This window comes from Bombus vancouverensis, chromosome 12 (assembly GCF_051014615.1).
Source record: "Bombus vancouverensis nearcticus chromosome 12, iyBomVanc1_principal, whole genome shotgun sequence".
NCBI lineage: Eukaryota > Metazoa > Arthropoda > Insecta > Hymenoptera > Apidae > Bombus > Bombus vancouverensis.
In genome coordinates this window covers 7,397,148-7,418,580 of record NC_134922.1, presented here as the reverse complement: position 1 = coordinate 7,418,580, position 21,433 = coordinate 7,397,148, and the positions used below count along the sequence as shown (strand labels likewise).

General features: G+C 32.5%; 2 protein-coding genes and 1 long non-coding RNA gene across 5 annotated transcripts; 1 reads left to right on the top strand and 2 right to left on the bottom strand.

The window, feature by feature from the left end:
- The first annotated feature begins 919 nt into the window (after nt 1–919).
- On the top strand, nt 920–18,793 carry LOC117154989 (uncharacterized). Of its 2 annotated transcripts, XM_076622981.1 has the most exons (8): nt 920–1,148; nt 2,229–2,327; nt 10,816–11,132; nt 15,488–15,558; nt 15,798–16,056; nt 16,531–16,659; nt 16,749–17,025; nt 17,118–18,793. In XM_076622981.1, the coding sequence occupies exons 3-8, from the start codon at nt 10,939–10,941 to the stop codon at nt 18,096–18,098; spliced, it is 1,911 nt and encodes a 636-aa protein (XP_076479096.1). In that variant the 5' UTR covers nt 920–1,148; nt 2,229–2,327; nt 10,816–10,938; the 3' UTR covers nt 18,099–18,793. The 2 variants fall into 2 exon arrangements, with proteins under 2 accessions (XP_076479096.1, XP_033186397.2); XM_033330506.2 differs by lacking the exon at nt 2,229–2,327.
- LOC117154992 (uncharacterized) lies at nt 8,292–10,867 on the bottom strand. 2 transcript variants are annotated; one of them, XR_013059626.1, is made up of 3 exons: nt 10,740–10,867; nt 10,122–10,670; nt 8,292–9,711 (listed from the first exon to the last, which is right to left on the bottom strand). It is a non-coding gene; the product is annotated as an uncharacterized LOC117154992 (long non-coding RNA). The 2 variants fall into 2 exon arrangements; XR_013059625.1 differs by having other exon boundaries at nt 10,122–10,398; nt 10,461–10,818.
- LOC117154990 (HEAT repeat-containing protein 3) lies at nt 18,657–21,362 on the bottom strand. Its single transcript, XM_033330507.2, has 6 exons — nt 20,956–21,362; nt 20,622–20,882; nt 19,589–20,526; nt 19,224–19,506; nt 18,986–19,159; nt 18,657–18,899 (listed from the first exon to the last, which is right to left on the bottom strand). Exons 1-6 carry the CDS (start codon nt 21,097–21,099, stop codon nt 18,789–18,791), a joined length of 1,911 nt encoding a protein of 636 aa, XP_033186398.1. The 5' UTR covers nt 21,100–21,362; the 3' UTR covers nt 18,657–18,788.
- Between the last annotated feature and the right edge of the window lie 71 nt (nt 21,363–21,433).

The following is a 21,433-nucleotide window of genomic DNA, read 5'->3' as shown; positions in this document are numbered from 1 at the left end:
TCCAGCGAAACACGATATCATATTTATTTGCGTTAGTATACTTTCCTTTTTTCCTATTCGTCGACGCGATAACCGATGACTGAGAAAGATTAGCTCGATCCTTGGCTTTTGTGCTATCAATGTTAACATTGCAATTGTGAACGAAACCTCTGCTATAATAAACTAGATTCTCAGTTGAAATTTCATTTAAAAGTAGTTTACATATTTTCTAAATAATGCAGTCGCTTGATTAAAGGAAATGCATATAAAGAAACACAGACGTGGATTTTAAAAAGTTCTTGTTATATTACTATAATTGCATATCTAGTTTTGTTAAAATAACTCATTAAGTAATTTGAAATTAATCAGTGCCTGATATAAGGAAATCTTATTGCATTAGTAAAGCAATTTCTTCAAAAAAGATAGGAACTTTAGAGCGAGCTTTACCTACGTACCGCATTTTTTCTCCTATGACTTTCTATGCACGTTCCATTAACGCCTACGTAAACAGTAAGCCTGTAATAGTAATACATGCATTCAATTAGCATTAGTCAGCATGCGTATTTATTATTACAATGATTTATGATATGAAACAATGTATCTCTTAAATAATAGCAGAAATTGAAGGAAAAATTTCAGTTTTATAAAATCTGCATTATTCAATTAAGTTTCTTTTTATTATTAAAGGACTACATGAAATGCCATACATCACACATATATAGTGTTTAGACTAGTCCGAAATATAATATTAAAATTAGTAAAATTGTATTTGCAAAAAGCAAATGCAAACTAATACATTTACTGTTTTTGCATTGTTTACGTTTAAATTAGGCGCGAATGTGCTGACCAATCACTCGTGTAGAATGCAGAATACGCGGAAAGGCGCGAAGTTTGCCGCGCGGTTCGAAAGTGCGCGAAGTTTGTCGAACAATTCCGACCGCGTTGCAGTTCGCCACAGTCGCCCGGCGAACTCCAACGTGATATGACGATTTTGTGTTGCTTGTGAATTGTGTTCCACGCTGTGGTGCTATTTGTGTGTACTCTCATCTTAGTTGCCCAAATCAGTGTCTAAAACAGTGTGTATTAATTCCATATAGAACCTGGACCAGCTGAGTCGAAACTAAGTACACCTGTTTCACTTCGACACCTCGTCACCTAAACCTACTTACGTAAGTCCTTCAACTATGATCATGTTTTAAGTATCATATAATAATTGTTACATCTTTTGAGATATTGTTATTCAAAGGAATTTTTTATTGTCTGTAAAAATTCAAGAAACAAGTATCGATGATCGAACCGTTACTTGCGCGCTGCGTTACAATCGATAGTTCAATCGAATTGTTTTTAATCGCAGTAGAGACTCGTGTTCAGTGTGACAGTTCGTACTTACTCATTCATTCTTTCTTAAATGTTATCGAATATAAGTAAGTCGAAGTTAAAGCAAAATTAATATTAATATACATGTATATAGCGATAGTGTAAAGACAAGAAGAAATTCAACGAATCAATGAAGCGCAGCTAGCGTAAAGGTTTGATTGTTGCGTTGATGTATCACGACATATGTATTTCTCCAAGTGGATACGTTTCGCGATAAAAACGCTTATCATGGCGTCGCTCTTTAATCTCGGTATGTAAATCTTCACGCTTCGAATCTGTAAACGATATCGAATATCATAAAGATAATAGAAAAAACTTTTGAACAATCATGACGAAATTATAAAGTACGCAATAAGATATATGTATTTCAGCAATGATTTTGTTTTATCTTTGCATAACTAGAGTACCTATTTTTGTAAAAACTAATATTTTCATAAACTTAATTAAATAAATGAAATTTTAATAGAAATGCTGAATATTATAACATTATAATAGCTATCATACCTGTAATAAATAAATATAGTACTGAATATTACAATGAATACTGTATCTGCTTTGGATATTATATGCATTTTTGCAATTTTAAATTTCTTATAAATGCATAAAAATCCCTAGTCTACTTATAATGGGTTAATAAATAATAAATAAAATAATAATAGTAACAATCAACGAATTTTTATTAGGCACGAATATTACAAGGTTGATGTTTGAAGGTTTTAAGTAGACAAAGATATACGACGTCTTAACCGCTTCTTTTCTTTTTTTTTTTTCGTTATGCATGCATAATGCGTGACCACTATAGCATAACGTGTAACTTATGCACGATTATTTCGAGTTACGATTCACTGACCTACATGACGTATGTAATTTAGCTGGCCAGATTTCGGGTTCCGTTGATCTTACGACCTTTTTCGTTCGAGCGATCGATTTCTGACATTATGTTCGATTGGCTCGCGCGCAAACACCGCTCGGTAAGCGTTATTTTTATCTTGATGATTATTGCTGTATTTTTTGCGATTACCACTGTCAACCGGAAATGCATATAACATAAACGCTTAAAACTCGATTGTGGTAACCACTAAACATTTTTTTACTTCCTTTGTAGCGTTTGTTTTTTAATTTAATCTTTGGTTGGTATTACGAGTTGAAAATTTAAATTAATTCTTTTATTTGATGTTTATATATTCGTAAATGTGCGTTTTAGTTCTAGCTTTTATTTTATTTCGAAATTTACCCATCAATGTAATATTATTAATTTAGGATTTAAAAAATATGTGTATAAAAATATAAAATTCTTGTTTAGATAACCCGTATAGTGTTCTAAATTGTTCTAATTGTTATTTGTACAGGATCTGTGCAGCAATCATATAAATTTTGGAAAATATTGAAAGCTAACCTTAAAAAAATCGCACAATATAGCATGACAGAAGATTATTCAATGAATGACTGGAAAAATAAAGTACTACGTAATACAATATAAAGCTAGACGCTATTAATTGTAGCCACTTTTTTTTATCGCACAAAAACGACGACTTTCAAAAAATTATCTTTCATACACAATCGCACATATCTTTCGGAAAGTCTACAACATTATTTTTATTTTTACAAATAGATATAGCGAGAATCACACAAAATAGAAAAAAGATTTACAATGGAGATCTAAGTATATAACAAAAAGTACTTAATTATTTACAGTAATTATATAAATTATAATAGTTCATTATAAAAAATTAATACAAGTCTCGTAATATTATATTATATATTATATATAGTAATATTATATATTTCAATTTTTCTTAATCTTTGTATTTGCGAGGACTATTTTTGTTATGCGTTATAAATATCATACAAATCAGTGCAAGTCAATTGACTATTTGGCGCTAAAGACAAAGAATTTGCAAATTGTGAGCAATTTTTACACCTGAACGGTGTACCTTTATTACTTGAAAATGATTCTGCGTTAAATATCGCGATTCATTGTACAACAACTTATTCCTCGAAAGTCCATCCAGATATAGTTTTTCTTTCCTTTTTCACCAGTTTTATAGTACTTGTTCGTGTTTGTCAGTAATTATGGAAGTATCGATTGGTACTTCCGTGCATTACTTGGAAGGTGGGATTGTAAAATCTATGGGCTATGCTATCCTTAAACGTGTTCCTTGCAGTATTTCGTGGTAACCGGTGCCATGAGCTTGAGTCACGGATGCCAGAGATTCTCAACTATCAACGATTACTTTCTTTTTCCTCCTATGAAATGTTTGATACTATGAAACCATTCTATTCTCTATTATCAATTCCGTATATTCAATTTTCTAAAATTATCATGTAACATATTGAGATGCTAATATTATCTTCATTTTTAGGCAAAGAACAGAATGGTTGTGTGGAAGAGATTAAGAAATTCGAATGTTCCTAAAGAAAAATAATATGGAGAGAACTCAGTTTATTTCAAGAACATTAGAAGTTTGATTCCTTGGAAAATGAGGATCTTGTTCGCGTGTAAAAATAGAAACCTAATAGATCTGTTCGAAGGAGGTCGTGAACAAGGTTTAGAATGTCCAAACAATCTTCTAAAAAACGTATTTTATCGATTCCAGTAGCAGCTTACATTCGTAAATGGGCAAGGCCACGTGACTCGATTTTAGAGTCAGTGAAAATGCGAAAGAGCATTCAAGGTTTCGAACAGAAACAGAAGCTTAATTTCGTAAGACATGGAGATATAAGTTTTTTCTTTTAAAAATGTCCAAGGTCCTTTCTTCGTATTTATGTAGCTTCTCTGTGTTGATTTAGATATCTTGTTAAAAGATATGACATAGATTTCTATCCTTTTTCAGTGAAAGGTTTTTCGATCAGATTCTACAGAATTATTTTCGCAATATTGATATTGTAACTATATCCAAGTATTTTTAAATGTTAAATGATAAAAAATGCTTGAGTCAAGTTAATGTGTTGTATGCATGTATATATAAGCGTATCGAAATGTTATCATAAAATGTTAAGATTCTTCTGTAATAATTTTACGCTATGAGGAGAGCTACAGACAGGACAAATCCACCATTAACCGAGCTTTCTATTTAGTATAGGTTAGAAGAATTTCGAATTTTAGAATATCTAAACAATTTTACCTTATGAGCCCTTTTTCTAAAAAGCTGCTCAATTATTTTTTTACTTTCAACTCTCATTTTACTTTCTTATTCAGAGCTCTGTTATCTCTGTATTTCTCGATTATATAGTCATTTTATATATCATATAAAGATAATAAAAATAGATTAATACATTTACTGTGAACACCTATATAAAGATTATTTCGGGTCTCGAAGAAATAATCTCAGATCTTAAAACCTATAGCTGTGAGCTATAATTTGTAATAGAAAGTAACGACGAAAGATATAAAAAAGAAAAACGGTGGGGCGATCTGATGAATTTTCTTTAGAGAGTGCAAGTTTCCTCTGATGGTTAGATTTTCGTGATAGCGAGCTGTGGAAATCGTAGTATTGTACGTTTCGCGATTCGTTTGTGGCGATTTAAAATGGAGATGCTTTTTCTAGATCTACTAATGGCCGTATCTGACAGTTTAATTCGCGATCATTTCAAGAGTTCCCCCGTTTTAAGCGGAAGGGCAACTTGGACAAAGTCAAGTTAATTTGTGACTAATTTACATCGAATCTTAACACTAACTCATCTTACGCTCTCACATTCTTGACATTGCTCTCTACGTTCAATCTCATTTTTGGATCTACATTCGCAGTTATTTCTTGTCATATTGAAAATCTAATCAAAACTTAATTCGAACGACGAGCTTTACTTCCATTACTTGTAAGTTCGCTCATTTCGGTAGTTCTATATTGTTTTTATATGTATACAGACTTCTTAAGGATGTAAGATATAAAATTATTTTTGATGGAATTTGAAACGTATCAAATTCTTTGATTCTTCTAGATCAAGTTATTCAATAGATATTTTACCCTAGTTTTGTTAGTGGATATTTTTGTATTTCTTTATATCTGATTAGCTTTTAAATTATTAAAACTAATATAGAAATATATTTTCTCGGGAAAGAGATATATTTCTATATTTTTCTTGTATCTCCAATTATTTCTTAGATTGTTTAGTTTAATTTAATTTAAGAAAAGCAATGCCTTTTTATGAAGTTTATTTTATGGAATTATCTATTTCAGTGTAATTCACGTGGATCTGAATGGGATTTATTATGAAAGCAGAACGCATTCGGTAGAAATACCTTCTGCGCACCTCAGAAATTTACATGGAATCAGTGTACGATCAGACATTGACAAAACGCTGTTCCAGTTACGTGACACGCAAAGCTGAAATTCTGATCGATAAATCTCGACCGTAGTTAGCCCACTATATTTATACTAGTCATTAAGTTTCATGAGTAATATAACGTGCAGTTTCTTATATCGGTATTACTAGTGATATTCATCATGATTGAATTTAAAAGAAAAAGATTGTTTCATCCCTCGGAGCAATTTAAAATTTTAAAAAGCACAGTTCTCTTTAGGTGTACCATTTATTAAATGGACCGATCGTCCGGGATTCCAAAAATACTTGGCTGAATTTTATAGTGTCTGTGCTGCTCGGAGAAAGTCAGAGTACCGTCTCCTCTTCTGTGATACCACAAAATCCTCCAAAACCGATCTCTTTTCCTTTTGTTTTTACGTTTCATTCCTTAACGCGTTCGCTATTGACGTACATGATAGTTGGATTTTTCTCTTTTTAACAAAATTTATCAGACAATTAAATAACGCATTGGGGTTATTGGGGCTGCACGTTAGAATAGTCATCGTCAGACTGTGAATATTCATGAAAATTTATATTTTTCGAGTATGATTGAAGAAAGGAAGTCCTGTATGTATACTTTATACATCTTTATTTTTAGATTTTCCATGATTGCATAAGTCTTCGCGGTTTAGTTATTATTACTTTTGGTGAAAAAGTCATATACAATAATAAAGAGTCATATATTTTAGTAAATACAGTAAATGAGTTAACGAGATAAATTAAGAATGATTCTATAATTATTTTCCATCTCTGTGTACGATTCTGAAATTATTGTCCACTTTTGAATCAGTGGAATATTTTGATCTGAAAATGTTACAGTCTGAAGAATTCATGAAGTTACGTTGATTCTTCAGAATTTTCTTATTTCTTATATTTAAGATTCTTGGTTGGGTTTTAGTCATTTTTCTGTTGATAGATACTGTATGCTGTAAGCAGTAAAGAGAATGGAGTTGCTAATTCGTCTACAAGGAGATGTTCCGCGAGTTTCTTACTAGGAAGTGCATGATATTTTTGTACTGGTGGCATTTAAGTCGCAGATAATGCGTGAAGGTGCAAATGAACTGACTGTGTAAGATCGTCCATGGTTTCTTTTGTGTATTATGTAAGCCTGAAGAGTTTAAAGTGCTCAATGTATCTTTAGAATTAAAAATATTGGGGTTTGTAAGTCTCAGACTTGAAAATTTAGGGCTGAGAATCTTGGAAATTACATAGTTTGTATAATTTAGAATCTAGAGATTTGGAAACTCAAGGTTTAGTTTTATTAGAAGAATACAAAATAATGAAACCTTTATAGGTTTGAAATTGAGAGATTTGGAGTTAAGAAAAATTCAAACTATTTAAAGATATTTTCTGCGCTCTTGTCACTTTGTTGTTTGTTTATATTTTAGGAATAGCTAGCTAGACTTGACAAGGTAAATAAGCTTTTTTAAAGCTAAAAATAGATTGATGATTTAAGCGATATCAATACTGTTTCTTCAAGTGATAATGAAGGCAAGTAATTAACTATACATATACAACGTTCAAATGTTGTCGCGACTGCTTCTGTATGTGATACTTGTGAATGTCGACATGACAGCATCCACATGTGATACGCATATTACGATAAACAAGAAATCGATAAATAATGAAACATGTCACGTATGACAAAATATATCCCTGATATTTTGTAATTGATATTCGTTTTTAGATACATTGTAACTTAAAATTAAAAATACTATACTTACAGCTTTGCTATACTTTTAAATCCAGCATTTACAAGCTCGAAACTTCAAAATCTTAAATCTATAGGTCGTACATTTCTAAATTATAAATATAATAAATTCAAATTCTGAAACAATATATATCAGAGAAGGGACATTTACACCGGCGTACTATTTATCAGCTGTTAGTAAGGCTGTTTAAAAAATGAAAACATTTTCTGTGTTTCATCGTAGTCATTCTCTCGTGTGAAACAGCTTGTTCAATTAGCAAACTGCACCGGCCTTCGGTGCAATTAGTATTATATGTGCGAAAAAAAATATTCTATGAAAACAGAGAAACCGTTATTGTGTCACAATTTAAAAAGAGTTCAACATTTGACTGGAGAATCTTTATTAATCTTACACTTGTGCCGTTAATTTGTATTTAAATTAAAACAACAGGTTGCAATAAATTCAGATTACTTGAAAGTGAATGCCATAATTCTTCGTTGGAGATTGTTTGACCACGTTTCTGACGCAAGTCCATCAACAAGCTCTAGATCAGAAATGAACAGCGACTGCAATGAGCTAATTGAACTAATTGCGTTCGTTAGTCGTTGTTCGTGAGTATTCACGTGATATTTACCCCGTATCTTCTTCTGAAATCGTTCCTTACCGATATTACTCGAGAAGGATGCGCGATTTGTGGTGCACGTCTGCCTCTGCTTGGGGAACCGTATGAACCGAATGATTATTCATGATGGAAAAGTTTTTATTTCATGCCGAGAAGGTAACCAGACTGCAAATGAAATATGATTGTATCTCTTTATACAATATGTCTATCATGCTTTAATTCATTTATTTATGTTTCTTTTTTTCCTCTAGTTCTGTTAAAGAAATTTTATTTAATTAAATTCATTTATTTATTTAGAGGATATCTCGATTTGCTGAAGAAGTAAAATTTTAGGTCGTACGGAGAGACGAATGACAATCTTCCGATATTTGTGGAAAAAAGTTGGAACATTTTAGGACTGGAGGAAATTTAGATTATTTTGCTATAGTATGTATTATTATTAGACCACGGATGTTTATGCATTTTGATATTGCTATGAATGTAACTAAACAAATGGAACCTATATAGAAGTTTGTTCTATCCATCAAGTATTACAGTGAACGCTTTACTTTGCATATTTTATGTACTTTTCTATACTACGCACTTGCATTTTGTATAAATATTTTTACATTTTTAAATGTCTGCACGAAGTGCACAAACATCCGTAGTCTACCTGTTTGATTAGTAATAAAGTAGAAAAACAGTACAGTAGAAAAAAGTCAATTTAAATGACAGTCACAGAAACGAAAGAAGACTTAAGGCTTCGCAACTCGTTAGTTGCCTTTGAGTGATGTTTCCAATGTTGTTTCAACATCTGTTTCCTACCTTTCTTTTCGAAAGTTCTTTTATTTCTCACGCCATTAAATTCACAGAATAGAAAAGCTAGGAATATCGTTTCGTCGACATAAGCGAAGAACAAACGATCCCAGCCAGGGTAGTAAGTCACGTAATTCGAGTACAGAGTAAAGAAAGAACACGCGAATAATGAAATTATGCTCGCCTGTGGTAATTAAGATGCATCATCAGGCAGGGCGGATTACGTAAACTTTAGTACATTCTCTATTTTCGTAATGTAGGATTAGACGGTTGGTTAACTGGGTTAACGTAACAGATGCTATATATTATCCAAATTAATAAGAATGTACGATCGCTTGAATAGAGAAATTTTCACACAGCGAAACGCTTATTTATTCTGCCACATAAATAGTATTAGGCCAAGTAATACGTTCATTTGCGTTTTTCTTTTGTTTTTAACGCGTATAACGCTACGTTGATCATCGGTGGCTCGTGTTTTGCTATATTTTCAGAATGCATAAGTATAAATATAATGAATCTTTTCTTAGGTAAACGCATCCCACAATAGCTTAACACACTTTTAACATTTAAAAAAATTCCTATTTTCCATTGAAGCTAATTTCATATTCTAATTCCTTTGGTGGTATACTTTGATAAATCGAAACAGACGTTAATTCTTTTTAGCATTACAAGTCTTGTTTTTCCTTCCGTTAACCGAATAAACGACAGATGTGTGGATATCCCAGTTCAATAGTAATTAACCCAGGACTTGGTTCTGTAACCATTACTACTCAATAATGGTCAATTGGTTCGATTTAAATCGACAATTGGCATGCCCGAGCAGCTCGGTCTCTAAATCGTTTCCCTCTTATCCATCTTCGTTGACAGATGTCTTAGTCCGCTCAGGTTTCTCTTTTTCAGTTCAGCATCGAATTCCATCGAACTCACATTTTACTTGGTAGCATTCTGGAATTTGTCATTTTCAGTAGATAATACAGTGATAACAGAGCAATGGTGTCAAGATAGAAGATGTTTATATAAGAAGATAAATAAAAATATAAATTTCCTCCTAAGGTATTTTTTTAAATTAAGGCGGTGAGGAAGCGAAGATTTCTTTAATACAAAGAATGATAATCTTTATGCAATAATTTTTCCAGATGAACTATAGAAGAAGGAAGATATTTTTACTAGAACCTTATAAAATGAATAATAGGAAGAGGAGGTTCGGTCGTTTCTTTCAAATAATCAAGAATAGTCGCGAAGAAAACATCGCTCTTCAAAGAATTATGGATACTTTTATTCTGAAGTATAATGAGAATTCAATTGTTGATAAGTCGATCTGTAATGGAAGTTCGCGTAAAATAAGTTCAACTTACTGTGGCCGTTTATACATATTCCCGGAATCAGGTCTGCGTAATATGTTAAAAATAAATCTGGACTTTATTCACGATGCGCGATGTTTTCGGTGCTGTTACTACATTAAATTGCTCCCGCTGTTTGACAGTTACTCTCTCCATAATTATAACTGTATCATTTAATATACTAATGCAGTTACAACCTATTCTGGCAGAGATCGCTTGATAAGATCATTGACTTTCCAAGGAGGATATTACCGACTCTTGGTCAACTTTTTATCATCTCGATTGGTTTTATCTGAAAAACACAAACATTCTGATAATTAAGAGCCGTTCTGGAACGTTTATCTGTTTTCCTACCATCTTAATTCCCTTTAATCTCCATTCGTAATTCATCGAAAATTTTTGAAGCAACTAAAATGCTCACTATTGTCCTTTCTATTTTTTTTTAAATTTATTCGTATCAATTCTTTTTTATTTCGCTTCACATTCCACTGACAAAGATTTTGAAGCGATTGAAATTGGCCACTATTATCCTTTTCATTTCCCTAGTCAATGTTTCTTTACTTCCTGCGAATTGTTCCCCAAAAATGTTCATTGTACCAAGGAAATAGAATCATAATTTTGTACAGTACGTACAGTATCTCATTTTCAGTGTTGGAGAAGTGCACACGGCGTTCAAATAAAAATAACCAGGTTTGTCTTATATTTTTAGGCGGACGAAGTCGCGAACAAGAGGATGACGAGAAATCGGTGAATCCCGTTGCGACGTCGCGACAATTTCACGCTATCAATCGAGACAAAACCCGAAAGCCTGCAAAGGGAAACGCGGTGAATCATGTCGCAATCGAGACGTCCTAGCATTTCCATCCACGATTATCCGGAACATTTGAATCCGTTCAGCGATGACATCACCAATGCGCAGCCTTACTTTTATCACGATGCGAAGACCAAGGACTCAAAACATAAGTTCTGGACGTTTGGTAGAAGCAGGAAGAAAAGGTCGAATAGCTTCTCCATCAAAGGCACATGGTACTATTACGTTTTACTTCTACTATAGCATGCTTAAAAAATTGTTCGCTTGAAACGCTAGAAATATCTGGCTATTCTTTTCTTCGTATTTCTTTATTATATCTTGAAAAGAATAGCCGAAGAATAATCTGCTATTATTTGAAACAAACAACGGTGTATCATTGTTGTGCTTGATCCTTCATTTTTGAAATTCATGGAAGCTCAAAATGATCCAGCTGGTCTTTCTGGTAAGTTACTTTCGTTTCTAAGAATAGATTAACAAAATTTATTGTTAATAAAATATAAAAGATCTGCATTTATATGGAAGACATAGAATAGAATGAACTTTTGGAAAAGTGATGCAAAGGTAGAACTAACACTGGTGACTCTTCCCTAATAATAAGATTCTATTTCTAGACATTACATATAATAATATCATTTTATATATGGCGAGATATCTGTTTAATTCGAAAGTTGCATCATATGTTACAGATTTTTAATGAAATGGACTCGCCAAGAAAGAAAATTCCAATAGAATTTCAACGATCCTGCGTTATTTATTAGAACTCTACTTTTGAAATAGTGCGTGGAGTTCAAATATAAATTGGGAAAGGTTCGGCCAGAAGTTTATTGAACTTGAACTTAGCATCGCAAACGAAATGCACGCGTGAATCGTATGCGATTAGATATCTGCATTTGGCTGTCATCCAAAGAACATAAATAAGAAAGAATCTAACGTAGTAGACTAGACAATCGACGTCAGGTTGTTTTCCGTCCAAAAGGTCTTCACAATTTCTATTTGAGGCTACAATCGACGCACATTTCCTGCGTAATTTCATGCTCGCAAATTGTTCATTAAGTTTTTCCTCTTTCACGACAGCTTTCCTTTGCTTGAAAAACATTCTCTAGTCTTTATGAGTTTTTATAATTTCTCTTCATAGTTCGTGGAAACTGAAATGTCAAGTTTAATTAGCAAAGCAATTTTATCTAAATTATCACAAAGGAAGTATGACTAATTATAAAATAATTTTATAATTTAGAGATTTATATAGCTAGTTTAAATGAAATGAAATTTTCCAAGGGAAGACATCTTGGGTAGATGTAATTGATATTATTTTATTATCAGTGTTATAAATACACATCAATGACTTGTTACTTTTATCAGATGCAGGATAATCTAACCGAAGCTTAAAATAATAGTACGTTGAACTTCGAAGTGCAAATTTATTTTAAAGCTTGATAGAAAGGAATAGAAAGTTCAGTTTTTCTTACGCGTTTTATGTATAATGTAGTTTACGACATCGCGTGGAAAATTCAGTAGCCTATCGAGGCCATCGATCTGCTGCAATTTTTCTTAAATTAAGCCAATATTACCCAGCGTTATTATCTTAATTTCACTTTTATGAAATCCACTACAGCATTAGATATCGATCTAGTGTGCTTTATTAATCTGTATTCTCGATCTAATCTAATTTTATGACCCAGACTACAGCCTAAGGAAAGATTAGTACGCTTTTTAAAATTAATTTGAAATATATTTAGATATAAATTTCTTTTTCAGGAGGAGATCGAGTTATTCCTATAAATATCACATGTGAGAAAATTCATTCGGAAATTTTTCTTACTGAAAATTCAAAATCAGAAAACTTATGTCACTAAAAGATCAAAATTGTCATTTTTTTAAATCCTGACTAGAATTTTGTATTATCAGAAGACCAAAATGGAGCTTAGTTCATCATCGAAGAATTAAAATTAACACACATCATTTTTGATCACAACTTCTGTTTCATTCAAAAGCAAACAACCGACATAATTTTCTAAATAAAGTTAGGACGTTGTTAAACGCACATATTGGATATTACATATCGATATTTGGTCAATTTATCTCGATGAAAAGGTCGAGAAAAGATGCGTCACAAAACCTATAAATCATCCGAAGGATAATCTGCTGGTGACCCACAGAAACTTAAATAGTGGCATGGATCAGCTTTTGTACGTAAGCTATTAATCATTTAGCGGACAGGCGTCAGCAATTATGCTCAAGTAATGAAACGCTGTCAGTTATAATATCGATTTTTCTACTTTCTTCCAATGGCATATTAGTTTTTCCTTCGATACAATCAATGCTTTTTTTTATAGGCTTATTCGCTTGGAATTTGCATGGAATATTTTGAATGAAAACCCGGCTTTAATTTGCGAAGCGGTGCCTCCTCCTATTTTCATTAGAAAGAAAGAGTTCCGGCCTGATTGCTGATTAAAATCAGCTGAAATTTTAAATATCAGCGTTGTTGATCACTAACATTGGGATCTTCAAAGTTTCAATACCTTTTGCTTTAATAGATACACTCATTTCCTTCTCTTTTTCATTCACGAGAAAAGCTGCTTTATATTAATGTCCTCAATTCTTGTGGTTTCATGCTGGAGTCAAATACAAGGAATATTTGAAGTTGCAGAAAAATGGTTTATACTTTTATATACATTTATACACAGTCTCGTATAAATCTATATCGATTAAGTTCTTATTCGTTCGAATTGAACGTTATTATTTAATAAACAGAAATTCTTGGCATTCTCTAGATATAGGAACTGAAAGAAAATCTTATCCGTCGACTTTCGTAATCTGTCATACCAAAGTTGCTGAAGCGTTTCTTTGACCATGAATCAGTCTTTGAGTTTATCTTAGCGAAGAAACAAAGCATAGAGAACGAATATCTTTATATACCTACATAACAATTTCTTTCTGCTATATCATATTCAAATTATAACTGAAGGAGAACCTGAAACAAAATATTCGATTTGATGTTCGTCTTAAATAATAATAATATATTTAATAATGATATATTTAAGATTTAAAATACGTGACTGAATTCAAATTTTCAAAACATTTACTTACAATACTATGATTTTCAGTTCATAGTTGCAATACCTGAGTGTTGAAATCGCTAAATGATATGACTTTGCTGTTATAGACACAGGAAGTACAAGAAGAAAAGATCAAGAAACGTCACTTAAATTTGTTGTTCGTCATCGTCGTAGTGAATGTACACATCTTTTAACACTTGCGACACTGATATTCTCAGCGTTGAATAAAATAAGAAAATGATATTCTTGACGTCAGCTCATTATACGTATGACAACGCTTTAACTCAATAGTTTACTATTCGTCGTGGACTCGAGACGTTGATTGACAAGTTGATGATGCTAGTCTATTTTATGCCTTACTTCATAACTATCCTTGTACTAGTTTGATTGCGATTATTGTACAAATATATTTATTGCGAAATTGGTTCACGGATGTCAGAACGAGGATTTGTAATTAGAGATCGTAGAAATTGTGATTCATAATATATAATAATGATAGTTATTAGAGAAGAAATCTATCTTCTGAGGAAATAGATACAAAAGCAAATCAGGATGTTGTAAGATTAATTTAAATATTAAGATAGTTTGTCGACACTTTTTTTTTCATTGAAAATCTTGTTATCAACGTTGTTTGTTAAGTATGAGAATATTAGCAGAGATTAGAAACTGTCCAACCTCCCGGTAGCTATCGTTTGTAATTAATATGTAATCGACATTATATGGAGGTAAATGGAGGAAAAATTGCTATAACTATAACTTAAAGTAAAAAAAAAAATTATAACAGATTTCTAAGCCCATTGAATGAATCTCAATGAATTAAAAAAGGTAGTCAGAAAGTTTATTTAAGTAATTGTTATAGCACTTTAAAGTTTATTTTATCTTTTTATAAAACACATTTTTTCTTTAAACCCGCCAAAATGTTTAATTTCACACTATTTTCTGCCCTTTTTTAGTTCATCGAGAAGAAAAATATATAATTTAATCCTTTTTTGGTCTTTTGTTTCGGTCAAGAATTACGAAGTGGATCTTCCCCGCCGATTGAAAACTGCAGCCCATGAAATAGGCTTAGAAATCTGTTATAATTTTTTTTTACTTTAAAAAAATCTTTTTGTACTCGTTAAATATACAGAGTGGTTGGTAACTGGTGGTACAACCTCAAACGCAAAATTTTTATTCTATATTTTCGACTTCTTTTTTCGCGTAGAATCGCCCCCTTTCCGCTTGTACCACCAGTTACCAACCACCCTGTATGTAAAACCATACCTCAAAATTCAATAACCATTTCTTTCTTTCCCTTCTAAAAAAATCACAAAAAGACGCTGTTTTAGAAGATTCTAATTCAGGACACCCCCTTAAGAGCATAGTAACGTGAAAAGCCTCATTTCGTTATACAGCATAGAAATGTGACATAGATCTCTTAATACGTTTGAATATAAAGTACGATACGCTCCGCGAGTACTAATAGTTGTAAATCTGTTTATTTCATTACATTAGTCTGCATTGTTTGCTTTCAGGAACGGGCTATTTGGTAAGCGGAAAGACGACAAGTTGGAAGCTCAGGAAAAGAGGTCCACGATTACCACAGGTTGCTATCAAAACTCATATCATTAAAGAAGAAAATGCAAAATAAAATTAACAAATTATAAATTAAAATGCTGTAATAAAAGTGTTAAAGTATAACAAGTTTGTAAAAAACGACTTCATGAATGGTACTATAGTGTCTTAGGAGGTTTATACAAGATTATCATTGTAATTTCAATGAAATATTATTTCTATTTTTGCCTAAAATATACTTTCCTAATTTTAATACTCGATTTTTAACAGTTTCATCCACTTATAAAAGAGAACCATGTATCAAACCGATACCTGTACCGCAGCGTGTACCGACAAAAGATCAGCAGGAATTCGATGAAGCTCTTGGTACTTTAGCCAGAAGAAGAAAATACACTTTAGATAATTCCTCATCGAGATACAGCTCGAGCTTGACTGTTAACGGTGATCCTGCGAGACTCTATGACGGGAGTCCGCAGGAAACCACCACATCCATTATGGGTGATCTCACACCGAAACCACCAGCTCGAAGGTGAACATGTTTTACGTTGTCATATACTATTTTTAATATCCTTCTAAATTCCATTGTCTTTTGTAGAAGCTTTCTTTGAGCTAAATTTTATATTTATTATATGTATACATTGTTTAAAATAAATTAGAATATCGCTACTATGACTCTCGCTTCTGTTGCGCCAACTAAATGAACAGAAACGAGGAAGTCCTACCGGCTTCAAAGATAAAAACTGTTCCGCTTTCTGGTAGCCATTGTTTGTAATTAATAACTGGTCGAAGTTGAATGAAGTTAAAATGTTGTATATCTATCGGGAATATACTATAACTGATAGATCTTTGGTAAAATTTAATCAATCTTTATTGGGTGGAAGAAGTAATTATTGTCTCACTTTTTAAATTCCTAATTCGGAATAATTTCAGGATATGTGATTGATATTGATAGAAATTGACTACATGACATTAGCATACATATTAATCAAATTTTTGGACGTAGGTTTGGTCAGACAAGTCCAAAGCCGACAGACAAACTACCAGCGTTAAATTTCGAGAATGAAAGTCCAAGGGAAAACGGAAGTGTGACTCTCCGCGAAAAAGTGCAGGAAAGAACACCTGTTCCCCCTTTGTAAGAGTATAAATCTAATACTATATTACATTATAATTATTGAACCGATGAAAATGATTTATTACATTAAATGTATTTAATTTTGTTAGGCGAAGATTCGGTAACAGGTCGTCACAAAGGACGAACGCGAATACTTTGGATCCAGAGGAGGAAGCGAGTCGATCGGGCGATGTAACGATTTGCGACGAGAATGAGAATGTACCCGGGGATTACATGTTTAAAAGATATTCTCAGGATGCGGTTAGAAAGTCGAATCTTTCGATAAACAGCTGCGTTTCTGTTGGAAGTACGATGAGCACGCACGGTCGTAAAAAGCGAAGAGCGCCGCAACCACCACGGCGACCAGAGAATATGGAAACAAACGAAGTAAGCCAGTAAATCTTCCAGGCCAGGAATCTTTAGAGAAGAATTAATTAGAACATTATTAAAATCCTTATCTTTCGTTGCATGTTTTGTAGAAGGTTCCTGAAGAGGTTAACATAGAACTACAGATAGTGGAACCAATGGACATAGCGAGGGCTACTGAGAACATAGATGATCTGACAAAAAAGAGTAAGGATTTAGACGAGAAACTTAGCGAAGTGAAAGAAAAATCGGAAGTGTCGATTCCGAAAGGCGCACAACCATCCGAAGAAGCTGCAACAAAAGATAGTTCGACAAAAGTTGTGGAAATTAATACAGAGATACTAAATAAAGAGAACACTTGCACCGAGAAAGAACCAAAAGATGTTGTAGAAATAGAGATAGCAGAACGAAAAAGCTCGACTTCAGAGGATCAAAAGATTCTTCAGAAAGAAGACTTTAAGAAACCTGTTAAGAAGGATGGAGAAGAAATTCAAGTTGAGTATCGCAGAGCTTCTCAGGAAAATATAGAAATAATTAAAGACATTGACCAAGTGAATTCATTGTCAGAGTTAGATAATGTCTGTCTGCGAAGGAAAAGTTCTTCTAGTTCGTTGTCCAGAAGCAGCAGTTTCTCTGTGAAAGATGAGATAGAGAAAATCGAAAAGCAAATAAAGGCATTAGAAACGAAAAATGCTTCTAAGGACTCGTCGAATGAGAGGAATAATTTGCAGGAAAATGTGAGACACTCGATTCAGGAGAACCGTAGGCATTTCTTCCAAAATATGGTGGATAACGAGAACGACAAAGATGCAATTAAAATAGAGTTTAAGGAATTGCCAAGGGAACAGAAAGACATTCACGTGGTGAGACTAAACGACTCGCCTGTTCCTACAATAGCGCCTAGAGAGCCAATAAAAGTTATTGAGCTTCACATTTCTGAGCCCATAAGACAAAAACCGGAGATTCTTGAAGATGTGAATCCGATTCCAAAACCCAGAAGGCACAGTGCTTTGACTCGGAACGATTCTCAACCTACCATAATTTCAAATGAAACTAGAAGGAACCTCGAATCGACCAGAGGGAAGTCTTTTTAAAGTTTGTATTTTGAACAGTAAATTCTTGTAGGGAATTGTGCAATCTTTTCAGTCTCTAAATTGAACAGAAGAATATGTATCTCTGTTGATTTTAGTCGATATGTATCTTCAAAGACTGTATAAACACTGTGTACACATGTGCCTTTATTTAACGCTTTAAAATATTTTCTGATAGTTTGAAGTATCTTTAGGTATGTCTTAGGTGTAATTGTCACATGAAATCTGGTTTCTAGACAGCTATAGGACAGGATTAGTTTTGCAATGTTTCTTGAGCGGAGTATGTTATTCTTCGAGATACTTCAAAAGGTTACACATATTTGGAACCTTATTACTACAGAGAAGAAGCCTTGATAAATTATGTGATCATAGCTATTTCTTGTTTATTTAACAGTTTTGTTATTTATTGATGTGGAATAAAGTCTGAAAACTATACTAGGTCTGTGCTATTCCTTCTCTACGAGAAACGCATGTTGATAATTTTATTTAAAAGAACTCAGAACTTTTTGCCTCTATTTGTATGATTGATTTTTCTCGAGGACGATGAAATTTAATCACTGGTTGATTCGAGATAGAGAAAGCTTTTATTGTTACAAATTGTAAATATTAATTTAGTACATTAATGTACTAGTATATATAATTTACAAAACAATATTAATGTATAAAAAAAAAGAAAAGAAAACAAAAAGGTTTCTAAAGATCTCGAATTCTTTTTTCTTTGTACCTTATGAACCTCATGATATTTGTATTCACTGTAGACACTATTGCAACATTGTCTCCTAAATTTTTCCTTTGTTGTCTCATCTATAAATAAAATATAATAGTAACCACGAATTCAGGATGTGTGAATTCTATAGTTTTAAATATTCAAGTTGAAAGCAGAATCGTACCTTGTTCTTAAAAAGTGGTGCCAGGACGTGTAATTTTTCTACTAATTTAATTTCACTTGCTAACTGATCGCTATCGTCTTCTGCATATATATCCATTATTGTATCTAAGGATTCTGCCATGATCCAAACTGACAACTCCGTCTTACAAATGTCTAATAAAAACATAGACACGTGCTGAAAAAATATTAATGTAAGAGATCATTTATTGTTTAGCCCAATAGAAATCTATTAATCTTACCTTAATTAACTCGTGAGCTTCGGGAGTATCATTGTTCATTAAAATCAAAGCTAAAGTACCTAATGTTCGTATCAAATTCACGCGGACGTTCGTATTTGGACATTGACGCTCTCCGTTTATCATTGGTTGAACGTCAGCCAGTGTTAACCGATTAAAAATTTTTGCTTCTTCTTTTGATAGCCTTTGAATAGCTGCTCTCATAGCTGATGTAGCAGACTCCAATAGTTCAATATCATTTGGGTTTGTATCTTTGAAGACAACTGTTCCAATGTCCATCCACATTCTAATCTTAAAAAGAGCACAAATTAAATAATTTTATTCCAACAATTTGACTATTGTTTGTTATTAAATTTTGGGTACTGTACCTATATATATTTTCCATACCACCAAGTACATCGACTTCTAAACTTGACATCAAGTTATTTAAACATAAATAAGCTGTACATTTTAGTTTATGAACTTGTTTTAAGATGTCCTTTCCTTCATTATTTTGTTGTAATATTTCTATTGTATCTTCATCCACAAATCTAGTTTTATCCCATACTTTACTTACTATGTTACAAGTATTAAATACTTCCACTACTTCTAGTGGGAGAGAGAAGATTTTGTATAATTTATTATCCATACAAACATCATCTATACCTCCAGTCTCACAATCTGAATCTTCCAAATCAGATTCATTCTCATTTTCTTGGTCTTCTGAACATAAGTTGGCTAAAATCTCTAGTGCTTGTTGCTGTGCACCAAAAATCCTTCGGTTTTCTTGTACCTTCTTCTTTGCACTGCTTGAAAAAGCATTTTTTTCATGAGGTAAAATTGAAGTCAAATTGGATAATAACTGTTTACAATCAATAGAAAGTGTATTAGAAAGTACATTTATCACTTCGCATACTACAATTATAGAATTATTTTCCGTATAACTAGTCAGATTAATCAATAAACCGCTTAGGGCAGTTTTAAAACATACTACTTCAGAAATAGTAGTATCCTTTATTTCTGCATTTAACAGCTGAATAAGCATATTTTCACAGCTCTGAAGCTTTCTAGCAGCAATAGGATTATTTTCTGATAAAGATAATAAACATTGCATTGTAACTGTTGCAATTTCTATGCCATAGGAAGTGATATCAAAAAATTTTGTCAGAATAGAAACAATATCATCTTTGTTACAACATTTTATAGCAAATTCACTATGTTCACATAGCGTCCACAGTAATGTGACTGCTTGGATAAAAGCTTCTCTTTCATCAGTTGTCTTGCCTTTCCCATTATGATCAACCTTTGGTTGCCAATTTGTATAATACTACAAATTATTTAAAAAACATTAGTCCATATTATAGAATAGGATAGAATAGAATAGAATAGAATAGAAAGAAATAAACATTCTTTTAAACTTACTTGCGTCAACAAAGTACACAGTGGAGTCATAATATCATCTTTCAATAAACTTCTATGTGCTTCTGTTTTTCCATTATCTGCTATATACCTCAAAGCACTTGCACTACAAGCTCTTACAAGTACATTCTCATCGACAAGTAGTGGGCCAACTAATTTAGCAATTTCACTCTTTGCAATCTGCACAGCAAGTGCTGAATTGCATGACATCAATTCAATTGCTTGCAATCCGGATAATTTTTCCTCCACATTAACAGACTTTATCTGTAACATTAATAAATTCGCAGTTAATTTTATATATTAAAAAATAGAGCAGTAATATCTTATGTAAGATAACCTCTTCGTATACTCTCTGTAGAGCACGTTCCCGATCTTCATTCGTAACATTTTCAATCTCTTCACTCTCAAAATCCTTGACAGACACAAGTCCTGTAGGATTCTGCTTATGGGGTTTACTTCTTTGTCTCTTTTGTTTTCCCATTTTTTACTAATATATTCTTATTAATATACAAATGATACAAACTTAAAGGTTAAGTTTGTTAAAAATGAACGTATTTTAGTTCTTTTTTTATCTCTCCTTTCATTTGATAATTTCACCAAAAACGGAAGAAAATTTTAATTATTTTGTTTCTTATGGTTGGTTATGTTATCAAAATGTCTCATTGGTATAGTGAATTTCATGAACGAATAGAATATGTATACTTTTTTAAACACGTATGTATGTCGATGTTTTTAAAGTAAAGTAGCAAGAAATTACCCATAATTCTTTTGGCTTCTATGTGAGGCATGCGCATTGAGCAGTTACATTCACGTAT

What these genes read in the sequence shown, in the direction of transcription:
- LOC117154989 (XM_033330506.2), top strand. Translation starts at nt 10,939, where the DNA reads ATGTCGCAATCGAGACGTCCTAGCATTTCCATCCACGATTATCCGGAA. An exon ending in TTCTCCATCAAAGGCACATG is followed by an intron (nt 11,133 to 15,487) that starts GTACTATTACGT and finishes GTTTGCTTTCAG; the next exon opens with GAACGGGCTATTTGGTAAGC. An exon ending in AGAATATGGAAACAAACGAA is followed by an intron (nt 17,026 to 17,117) that starts GTAAGCCAGTAA and finishes CATGTTTTGTAG; the next exon opens with AAGGTTCCTGAAGAGGTTAA.
- LOC117154990 (XM_033330507.2), bottom strand. Translation starts at nt 21,099, where the DNA reads ATGGGAAAACAAAAGAGACAAAGAAGTAAACCCCATAAGCAGAATCCT. An exon ending in GGTATGGAAAATATATATAG is followed by an intron (nt 19,507 to 19,588) that starts GTACAGTACCCA and finishes TTTTAAGATTAG; the next exon opens with AATGTGGATGGACATTGGAA. An exon ending in CACCACTTTTTAAGAACAAG is followed by an intron (nt 18,900 to 18,985) that starts GTACGATTCTGC and finishes TTTTATTTATAG; the next exon opens with ATGAGACAACAAAGGAAAAA.